This window comes from Cetorhinus maximus, chromosome 6 (genome assembly GCF_964194155.1).
Source record: "Cetorhinus maximus chromosome 6, sCetMax3.hap1.1, whole genome shotgun sequence".
Classification (NCBI taxonomy): domain Eukaryota; kingdom Metazoa; phylum Chordata; class Chondrichthyes; order Lamniformes; family Cetorhinidae; genus Cetorhinus; species Cetorhinus maximus.
Window position 1 is genome coordinate 97,650,446 of NC_135884.1, and position 19,441 is coordinate 97,669,886.

Sequence of the window (19,441 nt, forward strand, 5' to 3'; positions counted from 1 at the left end):
CTTGGCAGTGCCTTGAATTGCTAATTTGAAATGGATTCATTCATCACCATACTTGCATTTTGTTTTCCAGTTCTGAGGTGCTTGGGGATCCCAAGTCGTTGTGTTACAAACTATTCCTCTGCTCATGACACAGATGGCAATCTCAAAGTGGATCAGTATTATAGTAGTGAAGATTACTCACGTGTGCCTTCAAAAAAGAAAGATATGGTCTGGTAAATGCTAGGAATTCTTCCCTCCCAGGACTTGTTAATGAACACTATATATACATATACGCATGGCTGTGTGACAGTTCTGAAAGAACATCAATTTAGTGCAAATGTCTATAATATTACATGGTTTGGGTTTTTTGCTTCAGAAAAATATTGACTTCATCCCAATCCCCTTTTCTAGTATATCTAGTCTGTGGCCTCCTCCATGTTCTTAAAAGACCACTTGGTGACAACCCAATAGACAAGGCTAGCTGGCTTACCCCCCAGATGAAAATAGTGACTGAGATGCTGTCTGGCTTTGGCATCAGAGGGAGAGAAACATCCTCTGGTTTTAGCATTGGAGAAACATCTCCTCTCCCCACCACCGTCATGCGTATACCCTGCCCTCCTATTGGAGTGACTCCTTCTGGCCTTGGCAAAAAAGTGACTCCAGTCTCTCCCATCTTCTTTGAGAGACTGCTACCTCATCCATCACCTTGGCATAGAAGAGATTCACCACCATCACCTTCACATTAGAGAGATGTCTAATTTTGGTGTGGGAGACTTCCTCAGGCTTTGATGCTGGAGATTAATGTCTGCACTGGAACAGCCCATACCTGCACCTATCTTTAAAATAAACACACTTTGGTAGATCTGCTGTAAGAATATGGATCCAGATCTCCAGTCTGCAACACCAGAAGCCTAAGTCAACACCCTTTATTGTTTTATGTCTGGTCATGTGTTAATATTTTGACATGACTCCTCTATCCTCATTGCTGTATGTCTAGTTAATAGGTTGAGTACTTTCACTGTAACTATTTCACATTACTACATTGTTGCACACAGGAACTACCACTGCTGGCTGGAGGCATGGATGACCCGTCCTGACCTTCCTCCTGGCTATGATGGATGGCAGGCTTTGGATCCTACTCCACAAGAACGGAGTGACGGTAACATTAAAACTGAATTATCTTTTTATATATATATATATATATATATATATATATATAAAATTAATGCTGTCCAGGTTGACTCCACATCAATTAGCATGTGGTTTTGAGAAGGATCAGAAGAGGATCATGCTTCATCAGGGTAGATTCAGAGCCCTGATATTTGCTTCAGCTCTGAATGTGAGGTTCAAGCAATATCACCTTAATTCATAGTGGGGGAGATGGTGGTGTATTGATGTCACTGGACTGGTGATCCGGAGACCCAGGCTAATGCTCTAGGGACAATGGTTAATAGAATTAATACAATTAATTTTTTAAAAATCTGGAATAGGAAAGTCAGTCTCAGCAATGGTGACCATGAAGCTATCATCAATTGTAAACAAAACCATCTGGTTCACTAATCTGCCATCCTTACCTGGTCCGGCCTACATGTGACTTCAGACCCACAGCAATGTAATTGACTCTTAACCGCCCTCTGAAACTGCCTAGCAAGCCATTCATTTCAACAAATGCTGGCCTTGCCAGTGACAACCAAAACCACAAGAATACATTTTTAAAACTGAATCCATTCTGCATCTGCAGCCTATCACTCAAGATATTAGAAACAGAGGAACAGGAGTAGGTCGCTCAGTCTCTTGAGCCTGTTCTGCTATTCAATTGGATCATAGTTGACCCATATCTTAACTCCATCTCTCCACCGCATTGGTTCCATAACCCTGAATATCATTTCCAACAAAAATCTGTCAATCTCAGTTTGGAAATTTTCAATTGACTCCCAGCCTCAACAGTTTCTTGGGGAAGAATTACGGATTTCCACCATTTGAACAAATTTTAACAAGTGTTTCTTGACATCAATCCTACATGGCCTAGCTCTAATTTGAAAGTTATGTTCCCTTGTTTCTGGACTGCCTCCCTACCCTATCAAATCCTGTAGTTATCTTGAGCTCCACGTTTAAATCACTCCTTAATATTCTGTGATGAAAGTATAATAATTTTCACAATATTTTGATTCTACATTGTAAAGCAGGTTTATGGAGGTAAGTATAGGTTGCTCTGTCTGTGTGGTTTAATTACATTTGGAGTCGAATAGACTGCAAGTTTGAAATTATCAAAAGAAGTTAAGTGTAGAAATGTGCATGAGATGCTAATGAGTAAACATGAATGCTGGCTTAGCATGTGAGATGTGAAGAGAATTTGCATTTTTAAATAAGGGATTGTTGGATTACAAAAGGATAAGCCAGGCTAAGGAGTGTGCTTATTTTTCCCAAATGTTACTGACAATATTGGCAACATGAAAATTTTTATATTATGAGGAAGATACAGTTTCAAAGACATATAGAAGAATAGAATTTACATGTTAAAGAGAGAGAAACATATATAAAGGAGAATGAAAGTTTATGTGAGGAGAGGGCCATGTAAGATCTAACAGGAGTGTGTGAAACTGCCTTCAAGAAGCCTCCAGCCATTTGTGCAAAAGTCTGCTATGTAAAGTAACTGAAGGTGGGGAAGCTATTTGGAATTCCACTGTCAAGTGGATATTGTGTTGGCTTGCTGGTTTTGTTTTAAATCTAAAATCTATTTTGGACTGTTGCCTTAAAAGAGGTGTGTAACTGGGAGTCAGGTCAGTTAGGAATTTTAGGATTTGTTATAGTAGTAAGTAATTGTAGTCTTTTGTATGTACTTGAAATTTTTTATTTAGTTAATAAATTTTTTTAAATCTCTAAAGGTCTTGGGGGACTCATTACTTCTGAATTCAGTGCACACATCTTCTCGTAATAAATATAAGATGCAAAATTGTTGTGATAGCGCAACCAAGTTTCCCTTGTTGATTTGGTCCGCCTGGCACACATCATCTGCCACGTCATAACAATTCTGTACTCAAGGGAATGCACACCTAGCCTATACAACCTGTCGTCATAATTTAACCTTTTTAGCCTTTGTATCAATCTGGTGAATCTGCGCCACACCCCATATTGCAGTTTGATGAGTTTTAAAAGCTTATGTACTTGCCAATTTTCTGCTCCCCATCAGCTGAAGGCATTGACCTATGCTAAGGCAGGTTCACAGAGACCGGTGACCCCTTGGTACCTTGCCCAAGTAGTCATTTTTCAAGTATAAACTGATACATTGACTGTCATAGAGGAATCTGAACCAAACCAATTCTGTCCTCTTTCAGCCATCTGCACATGTGCATTTTTTCAGTGATGTTCACTGGTGGCCAATCAGGAGCTGAAACCCTTGATAATGTTTTTTTCCACCTCCTTTCTGGCTCTGGGGCGCTGAAGAATATTGGTCAACTAACTGAAACTTAAAGACTGCTCTACCTATTGAGAAAATTCCATACAAGTGTTTTCAAGCAGGTGTTGCTACAGAGACGAGGAATAGGAATTCATGCTGCATTCTATCTCACCCCGCAGTTCAGGGATTGTCTAGAAACCCAATTGCAACACAAATGGAGATCAGTTCACACATTAAGAAAGGCCAATTGGTACGGTACTGGAGTGCTGCTGCTGTCTATGGACCTGTACCCAGTGCGCATCTTCAGGAGAAGGAGGGTGAAAACAGACATAAAAATCTAAGCTATGAACATTAATACTTCAAACTTAAAATATAAAATAAAACATTCCATACAATTTCAAATAGTTGAATCACAACTGTAGCTACCTAATACTCTAACAGAAATGTATAATATTATGAAAATGTTTGAGATGGTAAATCATGAAAGATTATTCCTAATGCTAGACAAGAAAGGACATAAATGCAATAAATGTACCAACACAAAAAAGGAAGTTTATTCATTACAGTATGGGATTTACCGCAAATGCCAGTAAAGCCAAAGCAATCATAAAACTCAGGAGAAAATTAGATAAATACTGAAGGAAAATTCTTAAAGATACAAAAAAATAGCAGTTAACTGTGATGTACAGCTAGCAGTAACATGGGGCTGATGACCCAAATGGCAGCTTCTCTGCCAGAATTTCTATGATTCTGTAATCCAAACCATGACAAGCTGCATTGCAATACCACTACTCCTGTAATAAAAACAGAAAATGCTGAAAAAACTCAACAGGTCTGGCAGCATCTGTGGAGAGAGAAACAGAGTTAACATTTCGAGTACGTATGATTCTTCTTTCACTCCTGTAAGTTCTCCTCCAAGTCACACACCGTCCTGACATGGAAATATATTACTGATCCTACAATGTTGTTGGGTCAAAATCCTGGAACTCCCTCCCTAACACCACATGGACTGCAGTGGTTCAAGAAGGTGACTCAACGCCATCTTCTAGAGGACAAGTAGCGATATGCAATAAATGCTGGCCTTACTAGCGATGCCCACATCCCACGAATGGACCTTCCAGACTTTACTGCTGACACACTGAGGCACTTTCCAGTACAGGTGGGATTATTATTTCAAGTTGAATATATTAATTAGTTTCAGGTCACATTGATTTTAAGTCACAGCACTGCAAATAAAATTGTAACATAAATATATTATCTCAACCCCAGTCTGGGTTTCCCTGAACTGCAGGATGAGAGGGAAGGCAGCATGAGCTCCTGTTCCTCATCTCTATAGCGACCCCTGCTTGAAAACACTTGTGTGGAATTTGGATGTGGATACTTTTGGGCTTAACTCAAACTCAGTCTAGGCCCAACCATGAAGAATGGCCACTTGGGGGAGGCAGTGGAAAGCAAATTTCATCACCAGTTACTGTCTTCGGGGAGGTGCAGGAAGAAAGTTAAAATTTGGCCCAGGAAGATATTCCTCCAGTATCTTATAGTGGTGTCCTTGTCCCATCAGGCATATTCTGCTGCGGCCCTTGCCCTGTCAAAGCAATAAAGGAAGGTCATGTGGATATGAAATATGATGCTGTGTTCATCTTCGCCGAGGTCAATGCAGATGTGGTTTACTGGCTGATAAACAAAGATGGATCGAAAGAAGAGCTGGGAGTCAAACAGCACCAAGTGGGAAAACAGATCATTACAAAAAGTGCCTACACAGATGAACGAGAGGATTTAACACATGATTATAAATACCCAGAGGGTAGGGGATTTTTACTGCTCACAATAATAAAATGGAAGTTGCATATGTGAATATTTAATGCAGGTTTTTCATATCTTTTGTCCCTCATCTCTGCTACCACTGGCACATACATTGGCCAACATGTTCCCAGAGATTTGGTAATGTTATTCTGATCCTTGATATGAGGAAATGGTGAAATGGGACTCAGCAATTACTTTATCTCTGGATTGCCTTTTCTTTTCCCAGTATGAAAGCACTGGCCTCTTTTTCCATATCTTCCATGTGTTGAAGAATTTGCTCTGAACCATTGCTCAGATTGGACAATGTATGAGAGACATTTGGGGCTCATTTGAACCTAACTCGCTGGGTTGGAAGCCCATGGGATTAGGTGGAACACTGGTTTTACATCCCGCCCAATATTATGCTCCATTGACGATGATGAGGAATAAAATCGGACTGGGATTAAAAGCAGAATTACACTCAATCCCATCAGTTTCCCAACAGATGAGTTCATTGTCGCAGTATGAAGTCCCAACAAACATACACAGCTCTTAAGCTATGCTTTTCAGTCTTTTCTCAATTAAATTCATCCCTAGCCACTTTTCTCCTAGAGGCCCAACATCATGATCGGCAAGGCACTATAGCTAACACAACCCTCCTTTGCCCAAGTATGATTCTAGAGAGTGGGCTATTTGGCATAGCAACAACCACGTCCAAACTTCTCATGAACTCCACATGTCCAGTTTCAAAAGCAATTAACAAAGCTGGCTTTGAGTTTTTAACCCTTCCAAGACATTGAGACTAATGTTGCATAGTCCTGAGCTGAGATTGACATTAAATCAGCTCAGGCTAGAGTTCAAATCCAGGGCATCCCTGGTCTTTGAAGCTGAGTTGTACACTAAATAGTGGATCGATCCACTCAGCTCCCAGATGGGATTGATTTAATTTTCTGAATCTCTGTTGATGTTAGAATTGCAGATATTGGGTTACCATCAGGCCCTGAAGTAGAAAAATAAATAAAAATATGCAGTGTTCATCTTTTTAAAAATCACCATGTAGCAGCCTTGTCATGTTTTCAGACAGGCCAGAGACTTTCACCTCTGTTTAGGTCATGAACTCTCTTCAGTCGTAATGAATAATTGTCATTTTCCATTGACTATATTGTCTATACTTGACTATTCCTATGCTCCTCTTGCTGGACTTCCATCTTCCATCCTATGTAAATTGTACTCATCCAAAACCCTGCTGCCCATACCTTACATTGCTCCAAGTCTCGTTCAACCATCACCCCTGTGCTCATTGACCTACACTCGCTCTTGGTCCGACAACACCTCAATTTAAAAATCCTCCTCTTTGTTTTCAAATTGGCTCCTCTCTATTTCTGTAACTTCTCCAGTCCTATGACCCTTCAAGATCTCTGCACTCCTCTAATTCTGGCCTTTTGTGCATCCCAGATTTTAAACCCTCCACCGCTGACTGCCATGCTTTCAGCTGTCTTGACCCCAGCCTCTGCAGTTCCCTCCCTAAACCTCTCTGCCTTTCTATCCCTCTTCTGTTCCTTAAAATCAACCTCTTCAACCGAGCTTTAGGTCATTTGTCCTGCTATCTACTTGCTGGTTTGGTGTTAAAAATGTTTTTAATTGATGCTCCTCTCATTAAGTAGCTTGGCATATTTCATTATGTTAATTATGCCATATAAATGTAAGTTGTTTCATCAACTCAGATGACTATTTTAATGGATGCCATTGCCCATTATAGTAAGTGTTTGTGCGATACCTTCATTTTGATGGATACTGGGGGGAGAGGTCTCTTCAAAACATTTGCTGACCTTGATTTAATTTGTATTTTATCTCTCAAATTTTATAGGTCTTTTTAAATCCTAGATTTAGTAACTGGTAATCATCTGGGGTCTGTAATCACTGAATCATTGGCTGACTTGTACAAACATAAAAAGTAGTGAACACACAAAATGACAAAAGCAGAATAATATGGAAGTAATTGTAGTATCTGATCACTTGAATTCATAAGTCAATGAAGCCAAGGTGACTTGAAGACTAGGCTTAACAAATTGAAGAAACAGCTGGAGTTGCATGTTTCATTATGATTGCAATCTAGCTGTAATTATGCACGGTGTTGTTTCGTAATAGACTTCAAAATTGCAAACATTTTGGGATTACAGGGTTGTACTATCACTGTTTCCTGAACAATTGTACCTTATTTATGTTACGTAGGGATTGTTTCCATCACATGACTCTTATTCTTGTCCCCCCACCTGACTCCATTTTCCATTAACCAATAGAATGAATAGTGTCCTCCTTTTAACAGGTTCTGCAAAGGAACGGGAAGTCTACAACAAAGCAGGAATGAAAATCAGGTCTGCCAACATACAGCAGAAAGATTTAAAGATCAGTATTAAATATGCCCAGCCAATCCTTGGAAGTGATTTTGATGTCTATTTCAGCATTGTTAACCATGGTTTTATGGACAAAGATATCCATTTAACACTAACTGCAACCACTGTAACATACAATGGGTTCATTTTGACGGAATTCAGCAAGAGATCAACTACGTTTATGTTAAAAGCTGCCACAGGTAATTGCAATTTTCTACAAAATGTGAATGGCTCCATGTTGATTCATTATAGTAAAATGTCTGCACCGCTTTGGTGGTGCCATGGGTTAGAGCATCAACCTGAGGTCCTGTAGGGTTGGAAGGATTGGTGAGTTTCTAATTTTTACTGTGCCAGGAAGGTAATGAGCAGTGACTAATGCATCTCCACAGGGAGAAAGGGAAGGTTTGGAGGGACAAGGCACAATATCATTCTCTTGCACCTTGCAGAACCTTGCAGTTCTGAAGTTACTGCTGGCTGAGAATTAAGGTATAAAGTGCCATTGCTAGTCTGAGATGAACCATACCGCTCTGTGACATAATTGCTGTGCCTCTGTGCTAATTGCATGGGTAGAATACTTTTTATTGGTCTGTCATGATGTTCACTTATCACATTTGATAATTAACTGAAAAATGATGCACGGTTTAATAACCTACTGAACATCACTCTCTAACCTCACACTTGAAGAATGCATCAAGAATTGCCAGAAATCCAGACCCAGCATGAATGACTTCCTTCAGGAGAGGATAGCTAATAGGGAAAAATTGAAAAAGGACTTTAAGAAGAAAAAAAGTTTTGTGATCCTTTTCAGGTCATCTTGCAACAAAACTAAACGTTATTTAACCTTTCCTTAACCTGAAGATGTTAAGCCTCTGAGCCAGATCACATAACCATATTCAAAACAAATCCTGGTTTACTATTTTCCATTAGGTTAAAACAAGCTTCAGAATTAAGAGTATCCTGAGGAAGCTACTGGTGACTGCTTTTTGAGCACAACCTGCCTAGATGTTTTATTAAATGTAAAATATTATATTCTCTTATACTAAAAGCATACTTCATCCTCTATAAGGTATTGAATGGATGTCTTTCTTTCTGTGATCCAAACTGCCTAAGTTGATCAGTAAACTGTCAGATGTGATCAGCATGCGTTACCAATGAGTCTTGAAAAAGTAGCAGATGGAAGAAAGTCCAGCTGTGCCAGTATCACAGCGAATTATGCCACAGAATGGCAGAATTGGCCTCCACCTATCACTGGCTCCCTGTCGAGCTCTCCTGTCCCACCCCCTTCTACCAGCTTATATTTCATCTCATTTCTATATGCCTTAGTTCTGATGAAGGGTCATATGGACTCGAAACGTTAACTGTATCCCTCTCTGCAGATGCAGTCAGACCTGCTGAGTTTTTCCAGGTATTTTTGTTTTTATGGCAGAATGCAAGTTCAGACACTTTTCTACAACATGGCAATGGTGCTGAGTGTTATTAGGAAGAAGCCAGACAGTTCTCTATATTGGAGAATGAAGTGGTGGCAGTGTCAGAATGTTTTGGTGCACTTCGATCACCTAGTTTCAAAACTGGCTACCTACTGCTACAATTGACGACCCTTCACGCCGCCACCCCCCCACTCCCCCCACCACGACCTCTCTCAGTCCTGAGAGCTCATAGCATAGGATATCATCAAAATTGTACTCAACTTTGTTATTTTTTGTTCTGGTTTATTTGTCATCCACTTTTACTCCATCCAGTTGCTTCAAAAGAAATTTGGAGTGATTCTGTGGAACAAACTGTGGTTATTTTGCTTTTATTAGTTCAGAAAGAAGTTCTGAGACTGAAGTACAAAGACTATGGTGAACATCTCTCTGAACACAATTTAATTCGGCTGACGGCCATGCTTACAATTAAAGGCACATCTGAAGTGAGTCTTAAGGAGTGCGATGTTGCTCTGAACCTGCCTCAGCTCACTGTGAAGGTAAGCACAGTATTAGTTAGGAAAAGCAGATTTACATTGTCATTGAAGGTAATGAGAAGTGAACTTTGGGTTGGAAATGTGATTAATGATGTTTAAACAAAGCAGAGGACACATTTTCCCCCTTGACTCACTGACAGCATTCTTCTTGCAACAGTGTTTGCACACAGAATCGAGGCTTTGTATTGACTAGTGGAATCCTGTTCTACCTATGTTAGCAGCTTTGCAGAATCAGATCAGCGTAGGTCCAGATGGGCTTAGGGAATGTCCTTTAGGGAAAGAAATCTGTCTGACCTGGCCTGGTCAGGCCCAGATCCACACCCACACCCCACAGCAATGTGGTTGACTCTTAACTGCCCTCTGAACAAGGGCAATTAGGGATGGGTAATATATGCTGGCCTAGCCAGTGATGCCCGCATCCAATGAATTAAAAAAAAGTGAAATAGTTAAGGATGTGCTCTGAACAGAATATTATGATCATTGTACGCAATGATAGCTCACTATCAAAAATGTTTTAATGTGTATGTCCTGACATTATGGATGTGATGCACGCATATATGGGAACCTGATTTCTGATCATAAAAACAATACTTATGGATTTTTTTCAAATTTGTGAAGAAGTCTATTTTTACATTTTCATCAAATTTTAAAAATCCAATAATTTATTATATGATTTTAGAAGTTCGTAGTTGTGTTAAAATATCAGACATTGATTTAAAAATTTAATATTCAAGAGAAATGGATTAGTATGCCTGAATGCACTACCAATACAAGAAACCGTCTTGCCTGATTCTAGGTGGTTGGTGAACCAATCCTGTACAGAGAGCTAACTGTCCAAATTAAGTTTGTAAATCCTCTTCCCATCACATTAACTGGAGGCATCTTCAGTGTGGAAGGCACTGGACTCACAGATCTACAGGAAATTAAATCTCCGTAAGTAACATGCTTGAACATTTCAGTAAATGAAAGAGATGTCATAGAATGGGACTACTGAATATTGTGCAATAACTATTCATGGTTAGATACTTTTGTTACCAATGTTGCTAATGTTTAGTGATAGAAAATAATATATTTGGAAACCAAATGGCCATTAATCAGTCAAACAATTTGAAACATGGGATGTTGTAGGTTAACGATCCCTGTGTCACTGGGATGTTGCAGGTTAAGAGTTCCTGTGGCTCTGGGATGTTGCAGGTTAAGAGTTGCTGTGTCACTGGAATGTTGCAGGTTATGAGTTCTTGTGTCTCTGGGATGTTGCAGGTTAAGAGATCCTGTGTCTCTGGGATGTTGCAGTTTAAGAGTTCCTGTGTCTCTGGGATGCTGCAGGTTAAGAGTTCCTGTGTCTCTGGGATGCTGCAGGTTAACGATCCCTGTGTCTCTGGGATGTTGCAGGTTAACGATCCCTGTGTCTCTGGGATGTTGCAGCTTAACGATCCCTGTGTCTCTGGGATGTTGCAGGTTAATGATCCCTCTGTCTCTGGGATGTTGCAGGTTAAGAGTTCCTGTGTCTCTGGGATGTTGCAGGTTAAGAGTTCCTGTGTCTCTGGGATGTTGCAGGTCAACGATCCCTGTGTCACTGGGATGTTGCAGGTTAAAAGTTCCTGTGTCTCTGGGATGTTGCAGCTTAACAATCCCTGTGTCACTGGAATAATGCAGGTTAAGAGTTCCTGTGTCTCTGGGATGTTGCAGGTTAACGATCCCTGTGTCTCTGGGATGTTGCAGGTTAAGAGTTGCTGTGTCACTGGGATGTTGCAGGTTAAGAGTTGCTGTGTCACTGGGATGTTGCAGGTTAAGAGTTCCTGTGTCTCTGGGATGTTGCAGGTTAAGAGTTGCTGTGTCACTGGAATGTTGCAGGTTATGAGTTCTTGTGTCTCTGGGATGTTGCAGGTTAAGAGATCCTGTGTCTCTGGGATGTTGCAGTTTAAGAGTTCCTGTGTCACTGGGACGTTGTAGGTTAAGAGTTCCTGTGTCTCTGGGATGCTGCAGGTTAAGAGTTCCTGTGTCACTGGGATGTTGCAGGTTAAGAGTTCCTGTGTCTCTGGGATGATGCAGGTTAACAAATCCCTGTGTCTCTGGGATGTTGCAGGTTAACGATCCCTGTGTCTCTGGGATGTTGCAGGTTAACGATCCCTGTGTCTCTGGGATGTTGCAGGTTAATGATCCCTCTGTCTCTGGGATGTTGCAGGTTAAGAGTTCCTGTGTCTCTGGGATGTTGCAGGTTAAGAGTTCCTGTGTCTCTGGGATGTTGCAGGTTAACGATCCCTGTGTCAATGGGATGTTGCAGGTTAAGATCTCCTGTGTCTCTGGGATGTTGCAGATTAACGATCCCTGTGTCACTGGGATGTTGAAGGTTAAGAGTTCCTGTGTCTCTGGGATGCTGCAGGTTAAGAGTTCCTGTGTCTCTGCGATGTTGCAGGTTAACGATCCCTGTGTCACTGGGATGTTGCAGGTTAAGAGTTCCTGTGTCTCTGGGATGCTGCAGGTTAAGAGTTCCTGTGTCTCTGGGATGCTGCAGGTGAAGAGTTCCTGTGTCTCTGGGATGTTGCAGGTTAAGAGTTCCTGTGTCTCTGGGATGTTGCAGGTTAACGATCTCTGTGTCTCTGGGATGTTGCAGGTTAACGATCTCTGTGTCACTGGGATGTTGCGGGTTAAGAGTTCCTGTGTTACTGGGATGTTGCAGGTTAAGAGTTCCTGTGTCTCTGGGATGCTGCAGGTTAAGAGTTCCTCTGTCTCTGGGATGTTGCAGGTAAGAGTTCCTGCGTCTCTGGGATGTTGCAGGTTAACGATCCCTGTGTCACTGGGATGTTGCAGGTTAACGATCCCTGTGTCTCTGAGATGTTGCAGGTTAAGAGTTCCTGTGTCACTGGGATGTTGCAGGTTAAGAGTTCCTCTGTCTCTGGGATGTTGCAGGTTAAGAGTTCCTATGTCTCTGGGATGTTGCAGGTTAACGATCCCTGTGTCTCTGGGATGATGCAGGTTAACGATCCCTGTGTCACTGGGATGTTGCAGGTTAAGAGTTCCTGTGTCTCTGGGATGTTGCAGTTTAAGAGTTGCTGTGTCACTGGGATATTGCAGGTTAAGAGTTGCTGTGTCTCTGGGATGCTGCAAGTTAAGAGTTCCTGTGTCTCTGGGATGTTGCAGGTTAACGATCCCTGTGTCTCTGGAATGTTGCAGGTTAATAGTTCCTGTGTCTCTGGGATTTTGCAGGTTAAGAGTTCCTGTGTCTCTGGAATGTTGCAGGTTAAGAGTTCCTGTGTCTCTGGGATGTTGCAGGTTAACGATCCCTGTGTCTCTGGAATGTTGCAGGTTAATAGTTCCTGTGTCTCTGGGATTTTGCAGGTTAAGAGTTCCTGTGTCTCTGGGATGTTGCAGGTAAAGAGTTCCTGTGTCACTGGGATGTTGCAGATTAACGATCCCTGTGTCACTGGGATGTTGCAGGTTAAGAGTTCCTGTGTTACTGGGATGTTGCAGGTTAAGAGTTCCTGTGTCTCTGGGATGCTGCAGGTTAAGAGTTCCTCTGTCTCTGGGATGTTGCAGGTTAAGAGTTCCTGCGTCTCTGGGATGTTGCAGGTTAACGATCCCTGTGTCACTGGGATGTTGCAGGTTAACGATCCCTGTGTCTCTGAGATGTTGCAGGTTAAGAGTTCCTGTGTCACTGGGATGTTGCAGGTTAAGAGTTCCTCTGTCTCTGGGATGTTGCAGGTTAAGAGTTCCTATGTCTCTGGGATGTTGCAGGTTAACGATCCCTGTGTCTCTGGGATGATGCAGGTTAACGATCCCTGTGTCACTGGGATGTTGCAGGTTAAGAGTTCCTGTGTCTCTGGGATGTTGCAGTTTAAGAGTTGCTGTGTCACTGGGATATTGCAGGTTAAGAGTTCCTGTGTCTCTGGGATGTTGCAGGTTAAGAGTTGCTGTGTCTCTGGGATGCTGCAGGTTAAGAGTTCCTGTGTCTCTGGGATGTTGCAGGTTAACGATCCCTGTGTCTCTGGAATGTTGCAGGTTAATAGTTCCTGTGTCTCTGGGATTTTGCAGGTTAAGAGTTGCTGTGTCACTGGGATGTTGCAGGTTAAGAGTTCCTGTGTCTCTGGGATGTTGCAGGTTAAGAGTTGCTGTGTCTCTGGGAATTTGCAGGTTAAGCGTTCCTGTGTCTCTGGGATGTTGCAGGTTAAGAGTTCCTGTGTCTCTGGGATGTTGCAGGTTAAGAGTTGCTGTGTCTCTGGGAATTTGCAGGTTAACGATCCCTGTGTCTCTGGGATGTTGCTGTTCATGGGTTCTTGTGCATTTTGGAAATAGTGCAAGTTAACAGTGCCATCTGTAGGCTATTGCCTTAGTAACTGAAAGCTCAAAGAGATTTGATTTCCAAAAAGAATAGACACATCACAGTCAATGAGAATTAATTTACCCTTTTGTCTTGTGTTCAAGGAAATTTCCTGTTGTAAGTGACACGGTGACATTTGAGACATGGTTTTGGAAATACCAGGTTAAAGGGAAACGTATGTGCTAGTAAATGATCAGTAGTTTATTTCAGTCGGGCTTGAAACAAAAGATGCAGAGTGATGTGAACAGTTACTTGATATCACCAGATATCATATGTTTAAAAGATATTAATAAAAAAATTGAATATTGCTGAAAAGAGACAAGTTGTCAAAGCTTTGTCAAATAAAAAGTTTAGGTTTTAAAAGTGATCGCTTGGAGCGGTGAATTGAACGTTGTCCTTTAACTCGTGGAACCCAGGCTCAAATCCAGGCGAGACAGGTGTGATGTATGCTACTTATACTCTCCTGTTATCGTGGTCCTATGTATCTTTAAAATTATCTCTTGTAAATGGATACTTATCCCCTTGCAGCTATCAATGATGTTTTGTGGCTGCCTCTAGAAGCTGTGTGACTTTGGGTATTATACATAGTCCTTTGGTAGTACAGAGCTCGAGTATTGGTGAAAAAAGAGACATGCTGTCGAAGCTTTTCATCTTGCACTCATCAGGACAGATACACAAGAATACTATTTGTAAAGGGAATAACAATTTATACTGCAATAGAGGAGAGTGCTTGTTGGTTGGCAAGTGGACTCTGATTGGAAGAGACGTTGCCATGGAGAATGCACCAAGGAGCAGTTAACTGCCAAGCTTTTGTTTAAATTCAAACTAGGCAGGTCAACTCTGGTCAAGGCATTGTTGTGGCTCGACTCTGGTCAAGGTATTGCCATGGGAAATGAACCAGGGAATGGCTGTCCCCCCATGCTTTTGTTTAGTTGAAAAATGTACTCCTTCTGCCTGCAAAGGACAGTGCCCTGTGTGAATATATGTAGCTTCTAGCACACATATTACCTTTAATTGTTCTTCTGTTGCATCATACTGCACTTTCATAGAATTATCATGAATTACACAGAATATAGAATCAATTATTTTTGGTTGCTGTAGGGAAGTGCTGACCACTTGCTGCTCTGGTAGTGCAGTCGATATTGAGAATTCACCAAACAGAGAATCATGAACACAATACCTGTCACAGTGCATGGCATCCTGTGCCTTCTGTCTTCTGCCACATAGTGCAACAGATTACCAGAACCATTTTTATTCTACCCACCCTCTTTGCGATGAGGCACTGAATACCAGAACCATCTTCAGTCTGCTATACACATTGCAATGGGGCATCAAGACCCTGGACCCAGGCTCTTGGCATTGTGCTACACACATGGTGGGAGCATTGAGACTCTGTGCCACTTCATTCTATTGCACACATTGGAACAGGGCAGTGAAACCCTATGCCAGCCTACCACATATTGCAATGTATGCTGTTGACACACTGACAAAGGTTCACATTTTTCCAATGATTTATTTTGAGCTGTTTTCTCAATCTAATTGAAGAATTCCACCATTTTTTTTACATTTTCTTGCCACAAAGAACATTGTACAAGTTGTGAGGGAAGAGCTGTAGCTGCATAATTATGTTTAAAATCTAAGGTCCAGGCACAGCAGGAAACCAGAACTGCTGAATAACCTTGCTGTATCTCATTACTCTGTTAGATAATCAGCCCTGGAAACTGAGTTGCCCAGATTTTACTCTCAGATCAGACTCAGCCGATTGCCACCCGCAGTCTCACAGCAAGAGAACACTAGCTGCACCAAAAATGAGAAAGAAAGGCCAAAGCATCCTTGTATACTATTTATTTATTCATCATCTTTATTTCTGATTCAAGTGTTGTGCCTCTTTCAATCCAGTTGCCCCCTGCCCAAAGGGAGAAAACAGTTTGGACCAGGACTCTTATTTCCCAGTTTTCACTGGTGTTCCATTTTAGGGCATACAAGACCAGTTCAGACCAGTATTATTATTTCCCAGTTTTTATTGTTTTTTTTCGTTCTGGGTGACCCTCCCCTCCCCTAATCCTGTCTTTGAAGACTGCCAGCATTCACTGCTGTATTGATAGCTTCAGTACTTCTCATTGGGCTGTGATAGAATTAAAATAATACATGATTTTAGATGCTTAAAAGTGAGTCAATTCTTGTCAATGTGAAAAGCCAAATTAAATCAGTACACATCTAATACTGGAACAGTTTCACTCAAAGTTGTTTATTTCCAGCACCCTCTAGGAATGTCACACTGATAGATTTTCAAAAGGAGCTCAGAGAGAGGCCTTTAGTTGGGCTTTAAACTTCCAATATTTACATTCTTTGTGGATTTTGCTTCTCACCATTTCCCACTACGTATTTTATTTGAAAACTTCATGAACTAGATTTTATGGCTGCAAATTGGCCCCCTCCACCCCCCCTGCCCACCAGCGCTTATGAAACAATGGCATGATGACGTCAGGTTGGCAATCGGCATCATCCCGCCAGTCTCTGATAACATGGAAGGTGAGCAGGCACCCAAATAGAAAGCCTGCCCACCATTTTTAGAAAGAAAATTAACAAGCTGTTGAGCATGCTAAAAACCCAATTCACTGCAATTTTTTTTGTTGCCCACTCCATTTCTCGGTAGTCACGTGTTGGGAGTAATTTACGCCACGTATGAGGAGGTGACATGAGGGTGGATGAAAAGCCTGCAAACGGGTCCATTGCTGAATATAGCAGCAAAGTCTGCTGCTGAAGGCAGCAGCACTTGGATGTTAGTATGCTTTATTTCTTCACTGTTTTTAGACCGACATAACAAATAAGGAGGGAGTGAGAGGGCAAGGGGCGTTTGAATTGGGGGCTGTGATCAACTTCTGGTTCATGGCCTAACCCCTCTCTCGCCTGATGTTCCATGCTATACACCTGATTGGACGTGGATCCTCCCACCACCCCCTTGCCAACACTAATTGGCTGGCCAACGTTTAATTCACAATTGTGAGACAGCGGGAGTGGGAGCAAGCAAATCAGGCACTTCATGTTCTGCCTCCCCCAGCCCACTGGAAACTGTAAAACCCAGCTCCATGTTTCCAGTGTAATGATAATCAGATAACTGTAGGCAGTCCTGCATGGGTTGCATGGGTACCTGCACCCACAAATATATACATTTCTGCAGAATAAATGTGGTCGATTTGGTCAATCTACATGATTTTAATTCTAACAGAACCACACATTAGAAGAAGGCCCTTTTACACTACTCTTGTTTCTGTTTACTTTTTTTTTAAATAAATAAAGTACTGCAGCAATCCATCCTGGACAAGAGGTTGTGGTGAATGTGTCCTTCAAACCAACCAAAACTGGCTTACGGAAACTGATGGTGGATTTCGACAGCAACAGACTCCGCGATGTTAAAGGCTCCACCAACATTATTGTCAGACGGGCTTAGCAAATGGTCATTGGTATTTTATTAAGTATTTTAATCCATGGAGGAATCTGCAGGAGGCCATTCGGTCAGTCAACTCTATGCCAGCTCTGCAAAAGCAATATAGCTAGTCCCATTCCCCACCCCTTCTCCTATAGTCCAGCAAATCTTTCCCTTCATGTTTTATGTCATTAATATTGTTTCTCAATAGAATGGGTAGCTTTAATAATTCAAGCATGAATCAAATTTTCTTGCAATGTTTTGATATTAAGCTGACTATTTCAATAAATGTGACCAATACAAGCACCAAATACTAAAGTCTTATCAACATCCTTATTAAATAGATTTTTTATCATGCCATGTTGCTGTAAGTAATGTAATGTTTGTGTGGTTTAACAATCCTATTGAACAGGTAGCATCTCTGGGAAATAACAGTTTTAAATAACAACATATATTTGTAAATTAGGTGACATAATAAGGTTTAACAAGACGTAATTGCAAAGTCTTATGGCATTTGCCCAGCTAGTTACTGAGAGAACAAAAAGGGTCTGGAGACATACCTTTCTCCAGCACATGATTAACTTTACATTTGAATTTCTGCCCACAAAGGACAAAGCAGAGCAGCCTAGCCAGAATCAGCCCATCGCTGTGGCTGTCACTGAGCATCTCTGACAACAAAAGGAACTCAACATCGTGGGAATTTCAGTTGAATACTCGTGTCCTACCAGTCAGTAGCATTATTGCCTTTCACTAGTAACAAAGCAGAGAGGAAGAAAATCTAGAAGGAGCCATATTCATAAAAACTCATGGCCATGGCCACCTTCACAGTTACTGGTAATGCTGTCCTCACTCTGCTCTGATGCTGCAGTGGGTGGCAAATTTTGATGAGGACATCCTTAGTGAAGCGAAAACATCTGACACACAGCGGAATTAAGTGGAGCCCGCTAGATCAGGCGAGCCCGGAGATACGCGTGGGAGGCCTTGTGTCCGACTGCCAATGGTGGGAAACTGTTCCCATTAAGTGTTTGGTGGGATGGGTCCACAGCAGGAAACTCACCCACTAATGGTGGGAAGGCAATTGGGCTCATTATCGAGCCACTTCAAAACTAGTATCCCTCCTTGCACCAGAACTTAACGGTGGCTCAGAGATTAAGCGAGACTTACACTGGTATCCTGTGGCTCCAGAAGGCTGCACAGCAAACCCTGTCAGCCCATCCCCTTGCCATCAGCTCCCTCCCTGCAACCCCTAATCCAACCTACTTGCCTCTCTCCAGGGAACCAGCGATGATCCCTGCTGAAGGCCTCAGAGCTTTACTGGCAGTAGCCACTGCTCCCAGTGATGCTGCCGGTACTGTAGCACTGCCAGCCTCTGATTGGCTGACAGCTCTCAGGGGTGGGATTGCCATCTTGTTGGGGCCTCAATCCAGCAGGAGGCCCAACGCTTTCAAGGTAAGTAAGTGCCTGATTACCTGGTAATTGCGTTGGGCCTCCTGGAAAAAAGTGACACTTGGTTCCCACCAATTGCAGGACCCCCATCAACAATACTAAATTCTGCCCATTCTTCATTGAGGTTCAGGTAGGAGAATTACTCCCTGAAAATCCTTGTCAAATATGGTCTCCTATGGGGAGTTGTTCCACCACCAACCTCTTCACCCCACCGCACCCCATCTCACTGCCCCCACCTTCCTCCTCCCTCTTCCAGAGGTTGTTCTGTTCCATGTTGCCTCTGCTCTTTCTCCCTGTCATGCTGTAGTCCAAGAGGGAATGCTAACTACTACACTGTACCTGGGAACAAGTGGTTTGTATCGAATACTCAGTCAAAACAATGTCCTTCAGCACATGCCACACCAATCCATGTAGATTTTGGCAACGTCAAACAACTCTAGAAGCCACCAAGTCCTTCTACAATTGCTGCAACATCCAGTAGGGTGCCCCCCATGTCACAGACACTGGGCAGGATTTTGCCCCCATTGGGGGTGAAGTTGAAGGGCGGGCACGCACTGGTGTGCTTCCAATCACGTGGCGCCATTTTACGTGGGCGGGCCAATTAAGGCCCACCCAGCGTGACGTCCGCACGGAAGCGCTATGCGCTTCCTGTGTGTGCGGTGGGGGGGATCCCAAAATCGAGAGTGCGCTCTTTCGCACATGCACTGTCACCTGAGTTGGGACATGTCCATAAGTTTTA

The 19,441-nt window shown here is 42.3% G+C and overlaps 1 protein-coding gene across 1 annotated transcript in view; it reads left to right on the top strand.

The window, feature by feature from the left end:
- Positions 1–17,567, top strand: part of LOC144681971 (protein-glutamine gamma-glutamyltransferase 2-like) — a 37,374-nt gene extending 19,807 nt beyond the window's left edge. The window contains exons 7-13 of the mRNA XM_078544155.1: positions 71–212; positions 1,035–1,138; positions 4,938–5,180; positions 7,485–7,751; positions 9,354–9,514; positions 10,308–10,444; positions 17,130–17,567. Of these exons, the coding sequence (XP_078400281.1) occupies positions 71–212; positions 1,035–1,138; positions 4,938–5,180; positions 7,485–7,751; positions 9,354–9,514; positions 10,308–10,444; positions 17,130–17,280 (1,205 nt within the window). The 3' untranslated portion in view covers positions 17,281–17,567. The remainder of the gene's footprint in view (positions 1–70; positions 213–1,034; positions 1,139–4,937; positions 5,181–7,484; positions 7,752–9,353; positions 9,515–10,307; positions 10,445–17,129) is intronic.
- Positions 17,568–19,441: the final 1,874 nt, after the last annotated feature.